Consider the following 16,913-nt stretch of genomic DNA (forward strand, 5'->3'; position numbering starts at 1 on the left):
GGGTCTCCCGTGAATATATTGTCGACAGAATGGATCCACTATAACAAATATCCCCCTCTGCAGATGTGTTAACTCATGTTACGCTATTTGTTTAGAAACCAAACCAAGGAGAGAGTCACAATACGCTGTGGTTTATTCCATTTGTAGCCACGACCGGCAAAACAAATTGTTTCCCTCTGACACGATATGCAACAATACAATGCAACAATAAACTCCGTATGAGTATGTGTGTGTGTGTTGTGTGTGTATCTGTGTGCGTGGGTGCGTGCGTTGGTAGGTGTGTGTGTGTGTGTGTGTGTGTGTGTGTGTGTGTGTGTGTGTGTGTGTGTGTGTGTGTGTGTGTGTGTGTGTGTGTGTACATAAATTTGCATGTACGTATGTGCGTGTGCGTGGGGTCTTACTTGGGGTCTCGGGGGCTGTTGGGACGGCTGGTCACGCGGAGTCGGTTCTCACTGGCGATGGTGGGCTTCTCGGGTCCTGACAGGGGGCTGACCCGCCTGACAGAAAAGATCACTTAACCACAATATTCTCTCAGCAGCACACACCAGAATGCATTTAAATCAGCAGTTTCGCATACAGATGTTTGATGGCAAAACCTTTCATTTAACTTTGATATATTCCCACACAAACCAGTAAGACTTTACCAGCCATTGATGGGAGAAGGACAACAACATGGGAAGTGACTGCATCACATCCCGGTAACAAAAGTATGATGACCGTCGTCATGGCAGCAAGCGACTGAGCTACCGCTACACACGACGACTAGCGGGGTGTGACCACCCGCATGCTCAGTCGCTCGTTGGCATGACGACTAAGCGTCGCCATGCCAACGAGCGGGTGAGCTACCGCGACACACGACAGCTAGCTGGGTGAGCTACAGCTGGGTGAGCTACCGCTAGCCCAGTCGCTCGTTGGCATGACGACTGACCGTCGTCATGCCAACGAGCGACTGGGCTACCGCTACCTGCGACGGCTAGCTGGGTGAGCGAAGACGCCGCTCCTTACTTTGGCTCGTCCGGGGAGGGCTCCTGGGCGATGCCATTGGTCTGCGCGGGGCTGTGGGCGGGGCTGTTCTCCGGACTGACCTCCTCCTTGGCTCCATTGGGAGGGGGGGGCTCCAGGCTGGCCCGGACCCCCTCCCACTGCTGGGCCGCATTACGGATGGCCAGCCGCCGCTTCTCCTGGAGGGACAACCGCACGCACACGCACGCACGCATACGCACACACGTACAAACACACATGCATGCAGACACACACGTACACACACACACACACACACACACACAGACAGACACACGCGTTCACACACAGACGAGCACGTTCGCACACACATGCACCGACACACACAGACACACATACACACGCACACACAAAGAAACAAAGGGGACAAAGCAGGTTTCAGATGACAGTCCTCTGAAGAAGAATGCACACCGCAAACCAAAGCTGTCTGTATCAAACACAAAAATAGACTATTTTTGGTTTCTTTTTTCCGTTAAGCCGATGCTGAACTGTGTGTGAACCAGATTCCCTGGGACACCTGAAAGCTGCACATCATCCCAGCTTTCCTCTTTCAAATGTCCCCTTTACGTCATGTGACTCCTCTGCAGTATTGTTCATGTAACAATACAACCGGACCGGACCTGTCCTCTCTCAGAGCCAGCACCACTGGAGCAAGGGATTATGGGAGAAAAAAAAAGGCCTGGCACAAGTCAAAAAGATCTGTTTCCCTCTGTACTGCGGTCGACTGCAGCCTTTCCTCTGGTGTACAGCTGCTCTCCCTCCCTTCACCAGGAGACGAATGTTGCTTCTGCCCATTTTCCCCTCAAATAATTCAACGTTCGGTTTCGAAAGGTTGAGGTTTGGAATGCGCCCCTACCAGATACAGGGGTCTGGGGCTGAGTGAGTCAGCCACTGTAAATCCCAAGCTGAGGAAACATACATCCCATAATATATCACTTTCTGTTGCAGTGAGACAATGAGCACACAAGCCTGGTCCATACGTCAACAAGGTACCAGCTCTGCTGAACGCTATGCACGCACTACATGCACGCACTATATGCATGCATATTCAGTGGAACAAGCTCACCAAACACCCTTAGACTAACACCAAACATCCACACGCTCATATGCGGACCAGTATACTTCTTATTGTGTGAAGAGGAAATACAAAGAGAGACCCTTTGAGCTGCAACCTCTCGTTAGCACGTAACCTTCCTGTAACATCCCCCCACCGGGTTATTAATCATCTGGCCGGACAAAGACAGGAGCTCTGCTCTTCACAGCAGGGAGTCCTCCCGTGACACCGGCACGGGCAACGGAGGAGGAGGACGGTGAAGCTGCAGCCGATTTCAAAGATCATTCCTTACAATCTCACAATGAACCATGAGGCATCATGGCCGGATCTGCGCCCCACTGCTATGGCAGTCCTGTATGTGGACCAGATCCGACAAACCACAGACCAGAGTCGTTGACCACAACCCCCACAAAAAAAGCTGCAAAATGCTTTAGAGAGCAGATTCAGATTCAAAACGTTCCAAAAGGCAGGATTAGAAGGTCAGATAGATTAGTTACCGCCCGATTGGTAACACACAGTTGCTATAATTCTAATGCGTATGACGAGCTAAAAGCATGCAGTGGATTTTAGACGCAACATGTCACAACATGTAACGTTGTGTTCCATAACTGAGCTGGGACCTTCTGAAGACTGGAGACCTGTTCCCTCTAACTCGTCACTGGGACCTGTTACCTCTAAAGATCACTGGAACCTGTTACCTGCCAACTCATAGCTACCATCAACATCCACATAACAAGACATACGGTGAAGAGCAGGATTGATGCGGCCCCAGTGGTTAAATCAATTCACAAGCTACCTCTCCTGGTTAATGGATCCTAACAGAGGGGGGGGGGAGGGGACGCTACCTTATGAACCGCCTGCTTGTGCGTCTCCTTCTTCTTCTCGTCCTCTCTCCGAGCCTGGACAGCAGCCATACGCCGCTCCTCGTCCTGCAACAGACAGACGGTACAATCAGACCCGCGCTCCATTCATAACACAGAGAGAGAGAGAGAGAGAGAGAGAGAGAGAGAGAGAGAGAGAGAGAGAGAGAGAGAGAGAGAGAGAGAGAGAGAGAGAGAGAGAGAGAGAGAGAGAGAGAGAGAGAGAGAGAGAGAGAGAGAGAGAGAGAGAGAGAGAGAAAGAGAGACAGAGACAGAGACAGAGAGAGAGACACGGAGAGAGAGAGACACATAGACAGAGACAGACAGACAGACAGACAAACAGACAGACAGAGACCTCAGATGCGGTGCGTCCATCCACACTGTCCACCGCTAGGGCAGGCATGACGCATCACAGAGAGAGCGAGCGGCTCACACCAGCCCGCAGCATCGCATGATAATCTGTCTGGGTTTCGGTCTGGGTATCAATTTTACCCAGCAGCTAAGCAAGCACTTAGCTCCCAGAATGCAACACTGCTGCTGCCGACACAATCTGAGAGTGCCAGATGAGCGCTGGAGGGGGCTCCCCTGCCAGACTCGATCAATACAGGCTAGCTGCTAGCCTGGACGGATCAATTATTATTATACTAATGTTATTTTTACTAATATTGATGATAATACATTGTATATAGCTACGTGTCACTTCCTAATAGAAGAGCAGCAGCAGCAGCCATGAACAGCCTCAAGCTACATACAGGGCTAACCTCTAAGTTAGCTTCTGAAATAATCCATACTGCGCTCATAAACCAGGTGCCAGGGAGCTAGTTCACTAGCCTGCACACTGGCACCACTGCTCTCAAATCATTCATAAATAATAGGAAATCGGATGACAGGCAGAGATTGATTTCCATCTCAAACAATGTAATCCTGACCCAACGGACTGCCGGAGGCGAGTGTTCAATATTACAGTGGAAGAGACAAATCTTCATCTTCAAAGCCCAATGAGCAGCAAGTTCCCCTGCAGCCATATTACAGCATAGATTTAAGTAAACTCGTGGAGATGGGGTTGGTGCAGTCACACAAAGAACCCAAATCTAAAAGGTCGTAATGTATGTAACTTTGTTTAAATTAGACAGGAATTAATAAAGATACTAACATACTAACGGTTTGACTACGACCATGCGCAATGCTTTTCCCTGTCGCTTTTAGGATTTATTTTCTTGCTCGTTTGAAGGCAAACCTCTTGAAGCATGTATGAATTTGCATGTATAATGTGTATTATAAGCATGTATAATGCAGAACGAGCTCTTTGAAACTCTAAATGTGTTAAGGGCTACAGATAGAAACCTGCCTTGACTCAGACGCTGCCCGTCGGGACAGACCATGAGGACATCAGTCAGACGTTCCCAGAGAAGAACGTAGAGAGCACAAATAGATAAAACATCAGACCGCAGCTCTGCAACAGTATTTATTAACAATCAAAGTAGTACCACGGTAGTGGAGGTAGAACGGGTTGACTGGCAACCGGAAGGTTGCTAGTTCGATCCCCCCCCCACCTCACCCTCACTGCTCCTGACGAGCTGGCTGTCACCTTGCGTGGTTGACACCGCCAGTGTCATTTGTGAATGTGTGTATGAATGGGTGAATGTTAGGCAGTATTGTTAAGCACTTTGAGCAGCCACTGGTAAGAAAAGCGCTGTATAAATGCAGAACCTTTACCGTTTAATAACCGTCATTTAATTACCGTTACCAGCGCAACCGACGTGCAGCAGCAGCGCCCAGCCACCGCTCTAGTGTCCGTGGGGGGTGTTATGGTTTGGGTCGTGACTGGCGTGGTACGGTGCTAGGGTGACCACTAGGGGGACACCAACACACAGGGGGGAGCCTTACTGTGATCCGCTTCATGTCCAGCTGTTTGAGGTGAGCACACAGCGTAGGACGGCCTGTCTGTACCATGTCTCCAGGGCTACAGGATTCCCATCCAGGGTGAGCTCAGAGAGGGGGCAGGAGTCTCCGAGGCAGGCGATCCCTGCCAAGCTGGGAAGGAAAAAAAGATCCCCGGGTTAGCCTCCATCAGCACGGGAACGTGGGTTTACACACAGGTACCAGAACCGGCGTTAGATGTTTCCGGATTCAACATTCACATCTTAACGAGTTTCATAACACTGTTGGCACAGATAGTCACGTTAGAAATGGGTTTGATGTTGACAACGAATGTTCTAAGGAGCCCAGACTCAGGATCTTATGGACAGTGTGTCATGAAGAGTAACAGTATTGGATCAAATTGGTACTGTGGTAACACTCAAGTAGTATAGTAGTATACCCTTGACCTACACACTTATTATATGTTTTACGTCCTGGCATTTAAAAATCGTATAAAAATAGCATTTATTATTGTGAAGTATCTTTTCCTAGCTATCTTTGTTGTGTACGGGTAACGGGATAACCTAGCAATTCTAGTGCTTGGCACTTATTTCTATGAACATCCTTACTGTACCAACGGCGATAAATTGTTGTTTCTCTTTCTTCTGACAAATGGACTAATAGTAATTCGCTTTGGATAAAAGCGTCTGCTAAATGCCGTAAATGTAAATGCAAATGATTGCATACAAAGCATGACCCCCTGTATGACGTGTTCTCTGCTGTTTGAGTTTGTAGAGAGGAGATCCCAAGTCTACATTTGGATGCCCTTTAACGCAACGCTGAGCTCATGAGAAACAACATGAAACCCTTTGAACCGGTCCCGGCAGCCCCGTGGAGAACTAGAGAATATGGCCATGGCGCCATTAGGACCCTGCCTGTGGCAACCGTACTTAAAACAGCTGTGTGTTTACGTGGGCGGGCCGAGCGAAGACCGTGTCAATGAGATGGTAATTATCACGTTTACTTGAGATAATTACCTCCAAGAATGAGTCAGCTGGAAATCCTTGAGGGGCATAAAGACTCTTTCAAACAACACAAGGATCGGATTGGTTTTGATGCTAATCATACATTTAATTCAGCCCGCAAGGACCATTGCAAGTCATCTTTCTTATTGGCTGAAATGTGTGGCAGGTGATGTCACCCAACACATGACGTGTCATACATTGATTGACATCCAATAAAACTACTTCCACGGTTTGGCAGCTGCTGGCTGTAGTTTGATCTGAGTGAGAATGAAATCAATACGAAAAATGAAAACGAGTGTGTAATTATTCTAATCTTGTTCTATTCACCGCTGGCAGGGGATTGGAAGCTGGCACTAATGCTGCTTGGATGTGCCCAATGTGTGGTTCAAATCCATATGATAGTCTTACAAACTGAATACATCTCATTAAACCTTCTTTAGATTGTGAGACTGAAGGTGAAAAACCTTTCTTATTTATCATTACTTTCATGTTCTCTCTAAAAAATGTATTTGCCCACAAATGGAATGCCGTGTTGTCAGGAATACATCTGATCTGGGGACTGAGTGCCTGGAGGCTGCCTACTGCTAGCATAACACACAACAACCAGCCCCACGCACCACCAGCAGTGGGAGTTAGCTCGGATGTCACTTATTCAGAGCACAAGGTGACTTTGCTCCAGTCGGCGGGCGGTGACACTGTGTCACCCTGTGAATCCCAACCGGAGGCCACTCCTCGGGGCGAACACGGTGCTCACTGGGCTGCTGGGGCCACTGTAGCTAGCCTACCTGCCCTTAGCACCGCTAGCTACACATCTGACAGCCCGCCGGGGTGAAGTTAGCCCAGAGAGCCCAGGCCACATCACGAACTGAGGGGGGGGGGGGGGGGGGGGGTCTGCATTAAGGGGTACACAGGGCGTGGTTCTGCTGCTGCTGCCAAGCATCACAACACAGCCCCCTGTTTGACCGCCCACCACTGGAACTAACGGCCAACCATCACAGAACAGCCCCTTGTTTTAACATGCAGCACTGGTATGATCGGCTGGACCTTCGCTATCTCCCCTGTCCCCGCCGCACATCGGACTGCACACATGTCGCCAAGGTAACAGCGGGGGATCTCTCTGTGTGGGCGTCCTCAGGCTCTGGCCTGGTGCCCAGGGAGAGGGAGCCGGGAGCTCTCCATCCCCACCCTACCCTACCCTAGCCTACCCTAGCCTACCCTAGCCTGACCCTACCCTGGCCTAACCTGGGCCTACCCTGGCCTAGCCTTGGGCTAGCCTGGGCTAGCAGGTAGCGTCGCGGCAGGACCCTTACCTGCTGATGTTGTTCCAGCTGAGGAAGAGGCGCTGCAGGCAGGGAAGGGTTTCCAGCTCCGTCTAGAAGCCCAGGGAGGCAGAGGGAGGGAGGGAGGAGAGAGGGGGAGAGGGGGTGAGACAGGGAGGCTGCAGAGCGATGGAGGCGGGCTGTGGTCGGGAGAAGGTGTCGGCGGATGCGAGCGGGTATCAGAGAGCTGCCCATAATAACGCGCCGCTCTCTCTCTCTCTCTCTCTCTCTCTCTCTCTCTCTCTCTCTCTATCTCTGTCACCTTGCAGCGCGTCGCTCCGGCATGCGTGCCTGTCCGCCCTGCGCACACACAGACACGCACGCACAGCCTCGTAGTCACGCAGACCGGGAGGGGTAAAGCGCGCGCGCGCGAGAGAGAGAGAGAGAGAGAGAGAGAGAGAGAGAGAGAGAGAGAGAGAGAGAGAGAGAGAGAGAGAGAGAGAGAGAGAGAGAGAGAGAGAGGGAGAGAGAGAGAGAAAGAGAGAGAGAGAGAGAGAGGAGAGAGAGAGGTGAGAGAGAGGGGGGGAGGGGAGGGAGAGAGCTGTGTTCTGCGCTAATGCAGAGGACTGCTGATGCAGGAGACTCACTGTAGATGCAAACACACAGGCGCTAGCTACCTAGCTGGCTACCTAGTTAGCTAGCCACGGAAAAGAACAAAAGGCGGTAGCGATGGGGACTGGGGGGAGTGTGTTGTTCAGGCAAGGAATGGGGACTCTGGTTCAGCTTCCGTCCGGATGAGCCGATCAATAGCTTCATGGGAGGCAGCTGACCCACAGGCTGACAGCTGAGAGCATAGACCACCAGCGACACCAGCTGACGGGATGTCAGCCCCGACAGCAGGGGCAGGGCACAGGCGGGGGGGGTCTCAGTGTGTGTGTGTGTGTGTGTGTGTGTGTGTGTGTGTGTGTGTGTGTGTGTTTGTGTGTGTGTGTGTGTGTGTGTGGGTTTAGCAGGGAGTAGAGTGTGTGAGGAACTGGGTGAAGTGTCAGGGCATGTTGCCATCACACCCCCCTAGCAGAGGCTGCCTTCCACAGAAACGTCCCCAGAGCGACCTGGACATTCATGGGGATGAACCTCACACTACCCTCGTCTACTAGCATCAGAGCCTATCCGCTAGTCAGAACTGTGAAAAACATATTTGTGTTCCTCCTAAACATTTATGATCAGACTCAGATCTGTTATGATCACAGCCAGCTCTGCATCATGTCAGATCTGCATTTTTCTAACTTCGGATGACAAGCCAACCCGGAGATCAGAGTCGGCGGCGTGTCGGGAACAGAAGACACGAAAACAAGTTAGAGACAAGCAGCCTGATTGGCAGGCAGGCAAGAAGACAAAAAGGCAAAGAGGCAGGCAGGCCGGTACAGTACCGTCGGTACATCTGCACCTTAAGGCGAAACACATGGAATGCAGCCCAACTCAAATGTTACACTGTTTCTGAGTTAGACTCACTGTTCCTCCTGCTCTGCAGTCCCAGAGACTAGGGAGACCCTACTGCTAACGCCCACTGTGTTTGAACCAGGTTTTCTGATTGCATCATCAGATACTATGATGATGAAGACTCATATTATGGTGGTATTGTATTGTTCCAACAGCGGTTCTGAGCGGAGCCTATCCTGGCTCCCACTCACACAATCGCATTCGTTACACGTGGGCATACGAGTATCATTATGACTCAGACCAGGCCGGGCCGGGGTTGGCTTCCTGTGCCCCCCCCCCCCCCCCCATCTCTCTCTGGCACTCCCTCTGTGATGAGCTCTGATTGGACAGCAGGGGCAGGGCTCAGCGCTATAAAGGCAGAGTTCCCGCCAAGTCACGGCAGACAGCAGGCGTCTCTGATCACGGCCCGACGTCACAGGGTGACAAGTTCATAGGAATCAGAGCAGCACAGAACACAGTAGTCACCAGATCAATCCAAATCATGCACAACACCAACAGAAGCGGTGGTTGAAGTCATGCACCCGGACAGGGGCGGTCGGAAGGCCGCGCCGGGCCGTGCCGTGAGGAGACAACATGCCCCAGCACCTGGCTGTGTGTGGGAGTCTCCTGTCTTTGCACGCCTGCCGTCTGTTTGTCTGTCAGCGGCCACAGCCGAGCTCACCGCTGTCTCAGTCTATAAATAGCCCCTTTGTCTCAGACAAAATGATGTCATTCCAGGGGTGTTCTGCTGCACATCAGAATACACACAGTGCTGCTGTGGGCCTTCAAACAACAACTACACATCGACAACAACAACAACATGAGAGTTGTGGAATCCTCAATGTGTATGTGTGTGCGTGTGTGTGCATGTCTACGCGTGTCTGCCCGTGTGTGCGTGTGTGCGTGTGGGGGTGCCTGTGCGTGTTTGTGAACTTTGGGACACCGACAGCTTGCATGTCATCGTTCTTCACACGAAGGCCTGGCTCTGGCAGGGCCGTTCATCTGAGCAGACCGCAGCACCTCTCCTCCGCCAGAGAGATAAACACATGAGCTCAGAGGAGAGCTGGGGCTCCTCAGAGACAGGCGGGGAGAAGAGGGTTAGGCTGGCCTACAATCTGCTGTGGTGAACGACCTCGTCACCGGGGCCACACACACTGGACGGAGACTCGATGGTAGAACTTAGATTTGTAAATAACTGCATCCTACTTACTCATATTTACGCACTCATTGTATGTTGAAACTCCTGTATCTTGCTTATTGTCTGTACGTCCTGGCAATTAACAAAAATAATACTTAGCATCGTATAGCATCTTATCCTAGATATCTTTATTGTATTCTGGGAAAGGGTTAACCTCGTGATTTTTAGTGCTGCTTGGCACTTGATTCTATGAACATCCTTACTGTACTGACAGCTATGTATTTTTTCTCTGTCTTCTGACCAATGTACATAATCATTATTGTAAGTGGCTTTGGATAAAGGCGTCTAATAAATGCCCTAAATGTTAAATGTTAATGACATGATCCCAGAAAAGGGAAATCTTAAATTAGGGCGTACACACGCAATGATGACCGGTCTTAAAACCACCAGGCATGCGTTTTGTCCCCCAGCCCTGAGCGCTGCCCCCTGGTGGGCTGGAGGACGGCGCCAGCTGGAGGACAGTGTTTACAGTGAGCCTCGCTGATGTAAGCAGCAGGCAGCAAACACCTTGAGAGGCAGCCACCGCACAAACTGCTGAAGCTGGGTTCCTTTTCCCCCTCCGCAGCACATACTAAAACCCTACATCCCATAATTACACGTACACATACAAGCGTGTGCCCGGCAGGACGGTGGAGTGTGATTGCAGTGGGAGATGAACCCAGGTGACGTTTTTCAGTTTTTGACTGTGGAAGCAGAGCAGAGCTCAGAGATACGCACATGAGCAGGCAACCGCCTGTTTAGACCTGCCCTGTCTCCGATTCGACTGTATAGACACGGTTCATTGATGTCGTTTCTGCAGAATATTCTGTTTCAGCAAGAGGTGTAATTGAGGGTATTAGGATACCTTTCCCTGGGTAACAGGAACCAAAACACTTCCACCAACATTTACATATTGGCCTGCACCACTAGGTGTGTGTGAGTGTGAGTGTGAGTGTGAGTGTTTTTGTGTCTGTCTGTCTGTCTGTCTGTCTGTCTGTCTGTCTGTCTGTCTGTCTGTCTGTCTGTCTGTCTGTCTGTCTGTCTGTCTGTCTGTCAGTCTGTATCTCTGTGTAAAGGGCACTTCAGGTTCCACGTTCAAGCAACGCAAGGGGGCTACGGACCCCTTACGTTCGCAAGGACGTATGGGCCTGACGTGCGCCTCCGAAAAATCGTGGTTCGCTTACTAAAACCCGACGCAGAACCATAAACGTTCACGACTGCGTTGAAGCTTCTGCGTGGTCATTGCGTTGCAGGAACGTGGGACCATAAAAAGGCCTTAAGTGTTTGTGCGTGTGTGTGTCTGTGCATGCTTGTGTGTGTGTGTTAAAGTAAAAGGATTACAGTGTTATTCTTGGCATCATCAGGTGATGCGTGTGAACCCTCCCCCCACCCATCTCTTCAGGAGCCCCTACGCTTCCCTCCCTCACCTCCTATCCCCCCCCCCCCCCCTCCCGAGCCGAGTGCAATCCAACTGGGCCGTTACAGAAGACAGGCCCGCTCAGGTGTTTACGACCCGGGACCAGATTTAGAGCGTTGCGGCCCTGAGCTCCAGGCCTGTCCATCTGTACAGAGCATTACCACGGGGCATACAGGTCAGACATAGCCCAGCCGCCTCCACCCACACTGACACGGCCCTCAGGAGCCCACCCTGAGAACACATCGAGGTCGAGGCTCTCCACTGTTCATCGGGTAGCGACATCAGCATGTAGACACTCAACTCATTACATTAACATTCACATTAGCATTTAGCAGACGTATCCTAATCGACCTACAATAAGTACATCTGTCACAAGAAAAAGAAACAACAATATACCGCTGTCAGTACAGTAAGGATGTTCATAGAACCAAGTGCCAAGCACTAACAATGACCAGGTTAACCATTCCCTGTATACAAAATAATAGCTAGGATAAGATGATACACAATCCTAAGTACTGTTGGTATTGTAAGGACGTACAACATACAATAACTCCTCCCCTCAGCCCGCCAGGAGACATACAGTACACAGCGCTGTCCTTCCATACATCACTGAAAAGGTTCACTGCATGACAAGGAGTATTAGACAGGGAAAGCTCAGCTCATGTATCATGGAGGTGAAATGCTGCAGTATCCTCTTCCAAGATGAAGGGAATGAGTGAATAATTCAGGAGACGGCGGGCCCCTCACCACAGAGGAGATGCAGTTGCGTTGGAGGTTGAGTTCAGTGAGGGAGTCCAGACCTTGCAGGTTCTCCACGCGGCTGATGTCATTTCCTGCCAGGTTGAGAAGGCGCAGCCGGCCCAGGTGGGACACGTTGGTTATCCTGGTGATCTGGACGGGACCACAGGGGACACGGAACAACCAATCAGCATCAGGCAGCCGGCATTGGAGAACACGTTGAATAAGGCACCCAAGAGGTTTGGGTTACAGAGAGTGAAAGACGCATTAGTAATTCAAATAAAATGTCCACTAATTTTATTAGTATAGCACTTAATCCCAGGGACTGTCTCAAAGATTTTAACAGGCCATATGTTTATGACACCCCCCTGACCCAAGCCCCCCAAAGGGCAAGAAAAAACTCCCTTAATTAGCAAGAAAGAAATCTTGAAAAGGAACGCAAGAGTGGGGGATCCCTCCGTCCAGAGATGATCAGGAGTGCAAACATTTTAAATCTGTGCTGGGGGGCTGGCCGGTAAACCATGAGAGTAAACATGTTTGTGGTCGTACACAGTGCAACGGTATTCTACTGCCATGAGGAAGAGCTGTTATTGCCAGCCTTACATATCCAGAAGTCATTATGTAACAATCTAAAATCCATCTCCTCCATCGCCCCGAGTTTGAGATTATTATAAACCATGGCTACGTCTCAGTCGATGCTTCTGTCTCGAGACTACGCAGCAATGGACTGATTTATCTCCACGACCAAATGAAAGCCCTGATGTGTTATTTGCGCTGCAAACAGCCTTTTAAACAGATGCCCCCTTAACGTAGCGTGTTGATAAACACAGTGAATGAAACATGGCATCGCCAAGCCTCAGCAAGACTCGGGGGGTGTTGGTGTCGCTGTGCCAGGGAACATCGATATTCTACCCACCTGCTCTGCTCACTGACGCAGCAGCAGAAGCCACAAGATACAGCCGGCTGGCCCACTACCAAGAAGCGCCCTTCATCTGAGCTGCTGGAGCTGACCACCCACGGCGACACAAGACCCCAGCACATAACGGATTTACAGTTGTTAGGATTCAGTGTCCCCAGCTCGATGAATATGAAACAGGCTACGACTGACAAAGAGCTCGCTGGCTCTGCCAACCACTGCTTGCGTAAAGTAAAGTGTGGATATCAAAGCTTACGTCCCGGCCAGCCGACCGAAACCGTATCTGCGTCATTCTGCTGCCCGTCTCTCACCAAAATTGATTGGAGAATCTAATTAGAAAATGTTTCAGGATCCTGTGTCGCCAAAGCCTGTCGAGGTGCCCTGTGTTGGTGTGGTTCAGGTATCCAAAGTATGTTTATTTGGACTGCAATTTAATTAATCCAAGGCTTTGTGAATTGCAGTGCATTGTGGGAAGGCTATGTAAACGATGCATTCTGTATGGGCTCGGCTAATGAGTTCCACTGAGTACATTGGTTTGATTTGGGGGGAATGTGTGGGCCACACAATATAACGCTTTTCACCAGGACGGTCCTGTTGCTCTCACTCATCCCCCTGACTGCAGCAGACGCCTGAAGCTGCTTTTAGTCAACATATATGTGCGCTGAAGGCATTGATTCTTCGTTGGTTGCCTGCTGAAGCAGTACACGATGGCTCCACAACACGCGAGCAATTTGCAAAAGGTCAAAGAGAGTTTATCTGTCTTGTACAGGAAACTGTGATAACTCATTACTAATAAGATTGGATATAGGTCGATAGCCTTAGAATTACTTCCATAAAAAAGTTTACTCATAGTTGAGTGATTGAATATATTGCTGGAAGTGCTTATTTCCCCTGAGATGTATTTTGATGGGTTATTGTAATAAGAAAATAATTATTATTATTTCTGGATGTAACGTGTAGAAGATGTTAAAAATGCCCAGCAAAACAGCACCGTCACCACATCACTCACATTTCAAAAGAGGTGATCTCATATGACGTTTAATATGATTAAATATAAGGATGATGAATGGGACACACACACACACACACACACACACACACACACACACACACACACACACACACACACACACACACACACACACACACACACACACACACACACACACACACACACACAGGTGGAGGGCAGTGTGTGCTCCAGTTAACAATGGATGCCAGGCGGGCTGCTTGTGGTGACGCACGCGGGCCACAGACCAGTCACGGTGCGGTGAGTGGGGGGGGGGGGAGGGGTTCCAGTACAGAGAGGAGCAGCCAACATCAGACGAGGAGCGAGCCTGACCGGGTTCCTTGGGAACCGCTCCTGAGAGAGCGATGTGGGCGGAGGGGCGTGCAGGCCGCTGGCACCACTAAGCGAAGGTCCGTTTGATTCTAGTTCCCGTTTCCGGGAGCGGAAAAGACCAAGGCAACAACAAAGAGATCTCTTATTTTCTTGGTGCTTTTAAAGCTACTGGGCATCTTGTGCCTTCCATCTCTTATGGAGGCTTCAGGGGGAACATCTTACACTACGGGGGCGGCCTTCACTGAGATTCATAATACTCACACGGCACAGCGTTTAAGATAGTAGTGCTGTAATTCATTAATGCTGTAATCCAAGTCTCACTTGTTCAGAGTTCACCTAGAGACTCGGCATGGTCTCCCCACTTAGCCCCCCCCCCCCAGGGCTAAATGCCCTCAATTTAAATGCAAATGTAATGCAGTGTGTAGACCCTGGAATCCACAGTTAGACCCAGCTCAGTAATAAGATCCTCAGCACCCTTAACGACACAACAGATCACATGTCACAGGTCCCTCACAGGTGGTGCAGGTGACGGTGTAACGGGTGTCATGACAGCGAGAGGAGCTGGAGAGGTGAAGAGGAGGCAGCTTTAATCCGGCGAGGCGAACCACAAGCTACTGCGAGCTTGGGTGTGAAAGGCGCGAGGGAGCAGACTCCATCGCTGAACCTCCCAGCAGGACGTCACAGCCTCCCGCCTCATGCAGTATGCCCGACTGATGTAGCGGCACTGAAGACACACATGCTCTAGGCAGCAGGGGCGCAGAACAAGGCTCAATCAGATCTGACTGATACATTTACATTCAGCAGACGCTTTTACCAAAAGCGACCCCTTAACTGTTCATACACACATTCACACACCGACGACGGATTCAAAAATGCAAGGCGACAGCCAACTCTTCAGGAGCAGTCAGGGTGAGGTGCCTTTCTCAGGGACACCACGACTCCCACCTAGGAGGATCAAACTAGAAACCTTCCAGTTACAAGTCAACCTGCTCTACCTCCTGAGCTTAGCCAACCCATACACGCATTTATACATTCATCCACAAATTCACACACTGATGGCGGTGTCAACCATGCAAGGCGACAGACGGCTTATTAGGAGCAGTTAGGGTTACGAGTCTTGCTCAGGGACACCTCGACACTCACACACACAGCTAGAAGGAGCCGGGGATCAAACAAGCAACCTTCTGGTTACAAGTCAACCCCATGTCCGAGTTGGGATTACCTGATTTGCATGCAGATCCAGAACTTCCAGTTTGGACAGGTTTTCCAGACAACTCAGTTTATGGATTCTGAAATCAAAGTGTGCATTGTATGAATGTCCTTGACATAAATTAAAAAAAAGTGCTTTTTAAAATCACACTAGATGTTGCACCTTCTACTGCATTTTTTACGTGATTTGATCAGTGCACATCTGAAATCCATCATGGAGAACTGTATATCCTGATCTGATGCTCACTATAAATATGAATTCCCTGTTGTTCATCGACCCCTGAAGCTAATGCCATTCCACCTTACACTATAATGTAACTATTGCCATTCTACCTTACACTATAATGTCTAAGGTTACTGGGGGAACTTCCAGTGGGCAGGCAGGCCGGTGGGAGAATCAGAGGGTATTAGGAGAGAGGTCAGCTCGGCCCTTCCTTACAGTAGCTTCTTGTTCACCAATACCCATACTGCCTTTCACTGCATTCCGGAGGATGTAAGGTTACCATGGCGCTTGGAAAGGCCAACAGCAACCTAACTCTGTGGTATTGTTTAACTTAAGAGGGAGCGGGAAGCTGAATGTCAAACGCCACATTAAAGAGCAAAGAGCAAAGTAAAAGCATGCTTTTATCAACGGTTATTAATGCAACAATAATCATGAACGTTCAAATCAACGATCCCGTTGCTGATTGGTCAGCCCTGTCCCAGGTGAGCTCACCTGTTCTGGCCCAGCATCAGCACCCTGAGGGAGAGCAGGCCCTCCAGGCCGGCCATGTCACAGAGATGGTTGTGGTAGAGGTCCAGAAACACCAGCCGCTGCAGCTGGGAGAGATGCAGCACCCTGGGGATCCGGTTGTGCTGCAGGTTGAGCAGACGCAGCCCGTCCATACAGCCCAGCTGGGGGCACGCGTCCAGACAGCGCCTGGGCCGTCACACACAATACATGATCAATAAACGGGACATTTACACTCATGTTTTAAATTTACCATATTTTGCATCTGGTCTCAAACATATACAATATGTGATCAATATTGACCGTAAAACATTTACGTTCATATTTTACATTTACTCCTAATAAAAACGATATTTTGCATCTGATTTAAATAGCCATTCAAACCCTAATGGCTGAGTATATTCTACATACAATATTTTAAGGCCCTTTGCTTCCCCCTTGTGGCACTAAGCGGAACTAGACAGCTGTGAGCGTACAATGATTAACGCCACACTGACCGGCGTCATTAAAGAAAGGCCACAGCAGAAAACGTCCTCAGGATTATGCCAAGAAAGGAGGCGACGACGTTACCTGTCCAGGTCAATCCGCTCAGAGCTGGACCCCACAACCTCCCGGGACAACAAGGTACTGGGGAGCCCGTGTAACGAACCCTCGTCCATCTCTTCCCAATCACCTGGGAAACAGCGGGTAAAAACGAAGTGTGAAGTACAACACAAAAGGTACACACAACATCTGCTCTTTCAGATGCAGGTATCGAGCCTATCTGAGAGAGCTACACATATAAAGTACAACAGAAGTCTACAAAAAAACTCTGCTCCTTCAGATGC

The 16,913-nt window shown here is 50.0% G+C and overlaps 1 protein-coding gene across 1 annotated transcript in view; it reads right to left on the reverse strand.

Annotated features, from left to right (window-relative positions):
- Positions 1-16,913, reverse strand: part of LOC132471837 (leucine-rich repeat-containing protein 49) — a 32,298-nt gene that overhangs the window by 11,822 nt on the left and 3,563 nt on the right. Inside the window, 10 exon segments of the mRNA XM_060071153.1 lie at positions 402-497; positions 1,006-1,181; positions 2,920-3,003; positions 4,822-4,853; positions 4,856-4,968; positions 7,130-7,191; positions 11,899-12,042; positions 15,370-15,436; positions 16,072-16,275; positions 16,657-16,759. Coding sequence (XP_059927136.1) covers positions 402-497; positions 1,006-1,181; positions 2,920-3,003; positions 4,822-4,853; positions 4,856-4,968; positions 7,130-7,191; positions 11,899-12,042; positions 15,370-15,436; positions 16,072-16,275; positions 16,657-16,759 — 1,081 coding nt within the window.

This window comes from Gadus macrocephalus, chromosome 14 (assembly GCF_031168955.1).
Source record: "Gadus macrocephalus chromosome 14, ASM3116895v1".
Classification (NCBI taxonomy): domain Eukaryota; kingdom Metazoa; phylum Chordata; class Actinopteri; order Gadiformes; family Gadidae; genus Gadus; species Gadus macrocephalus.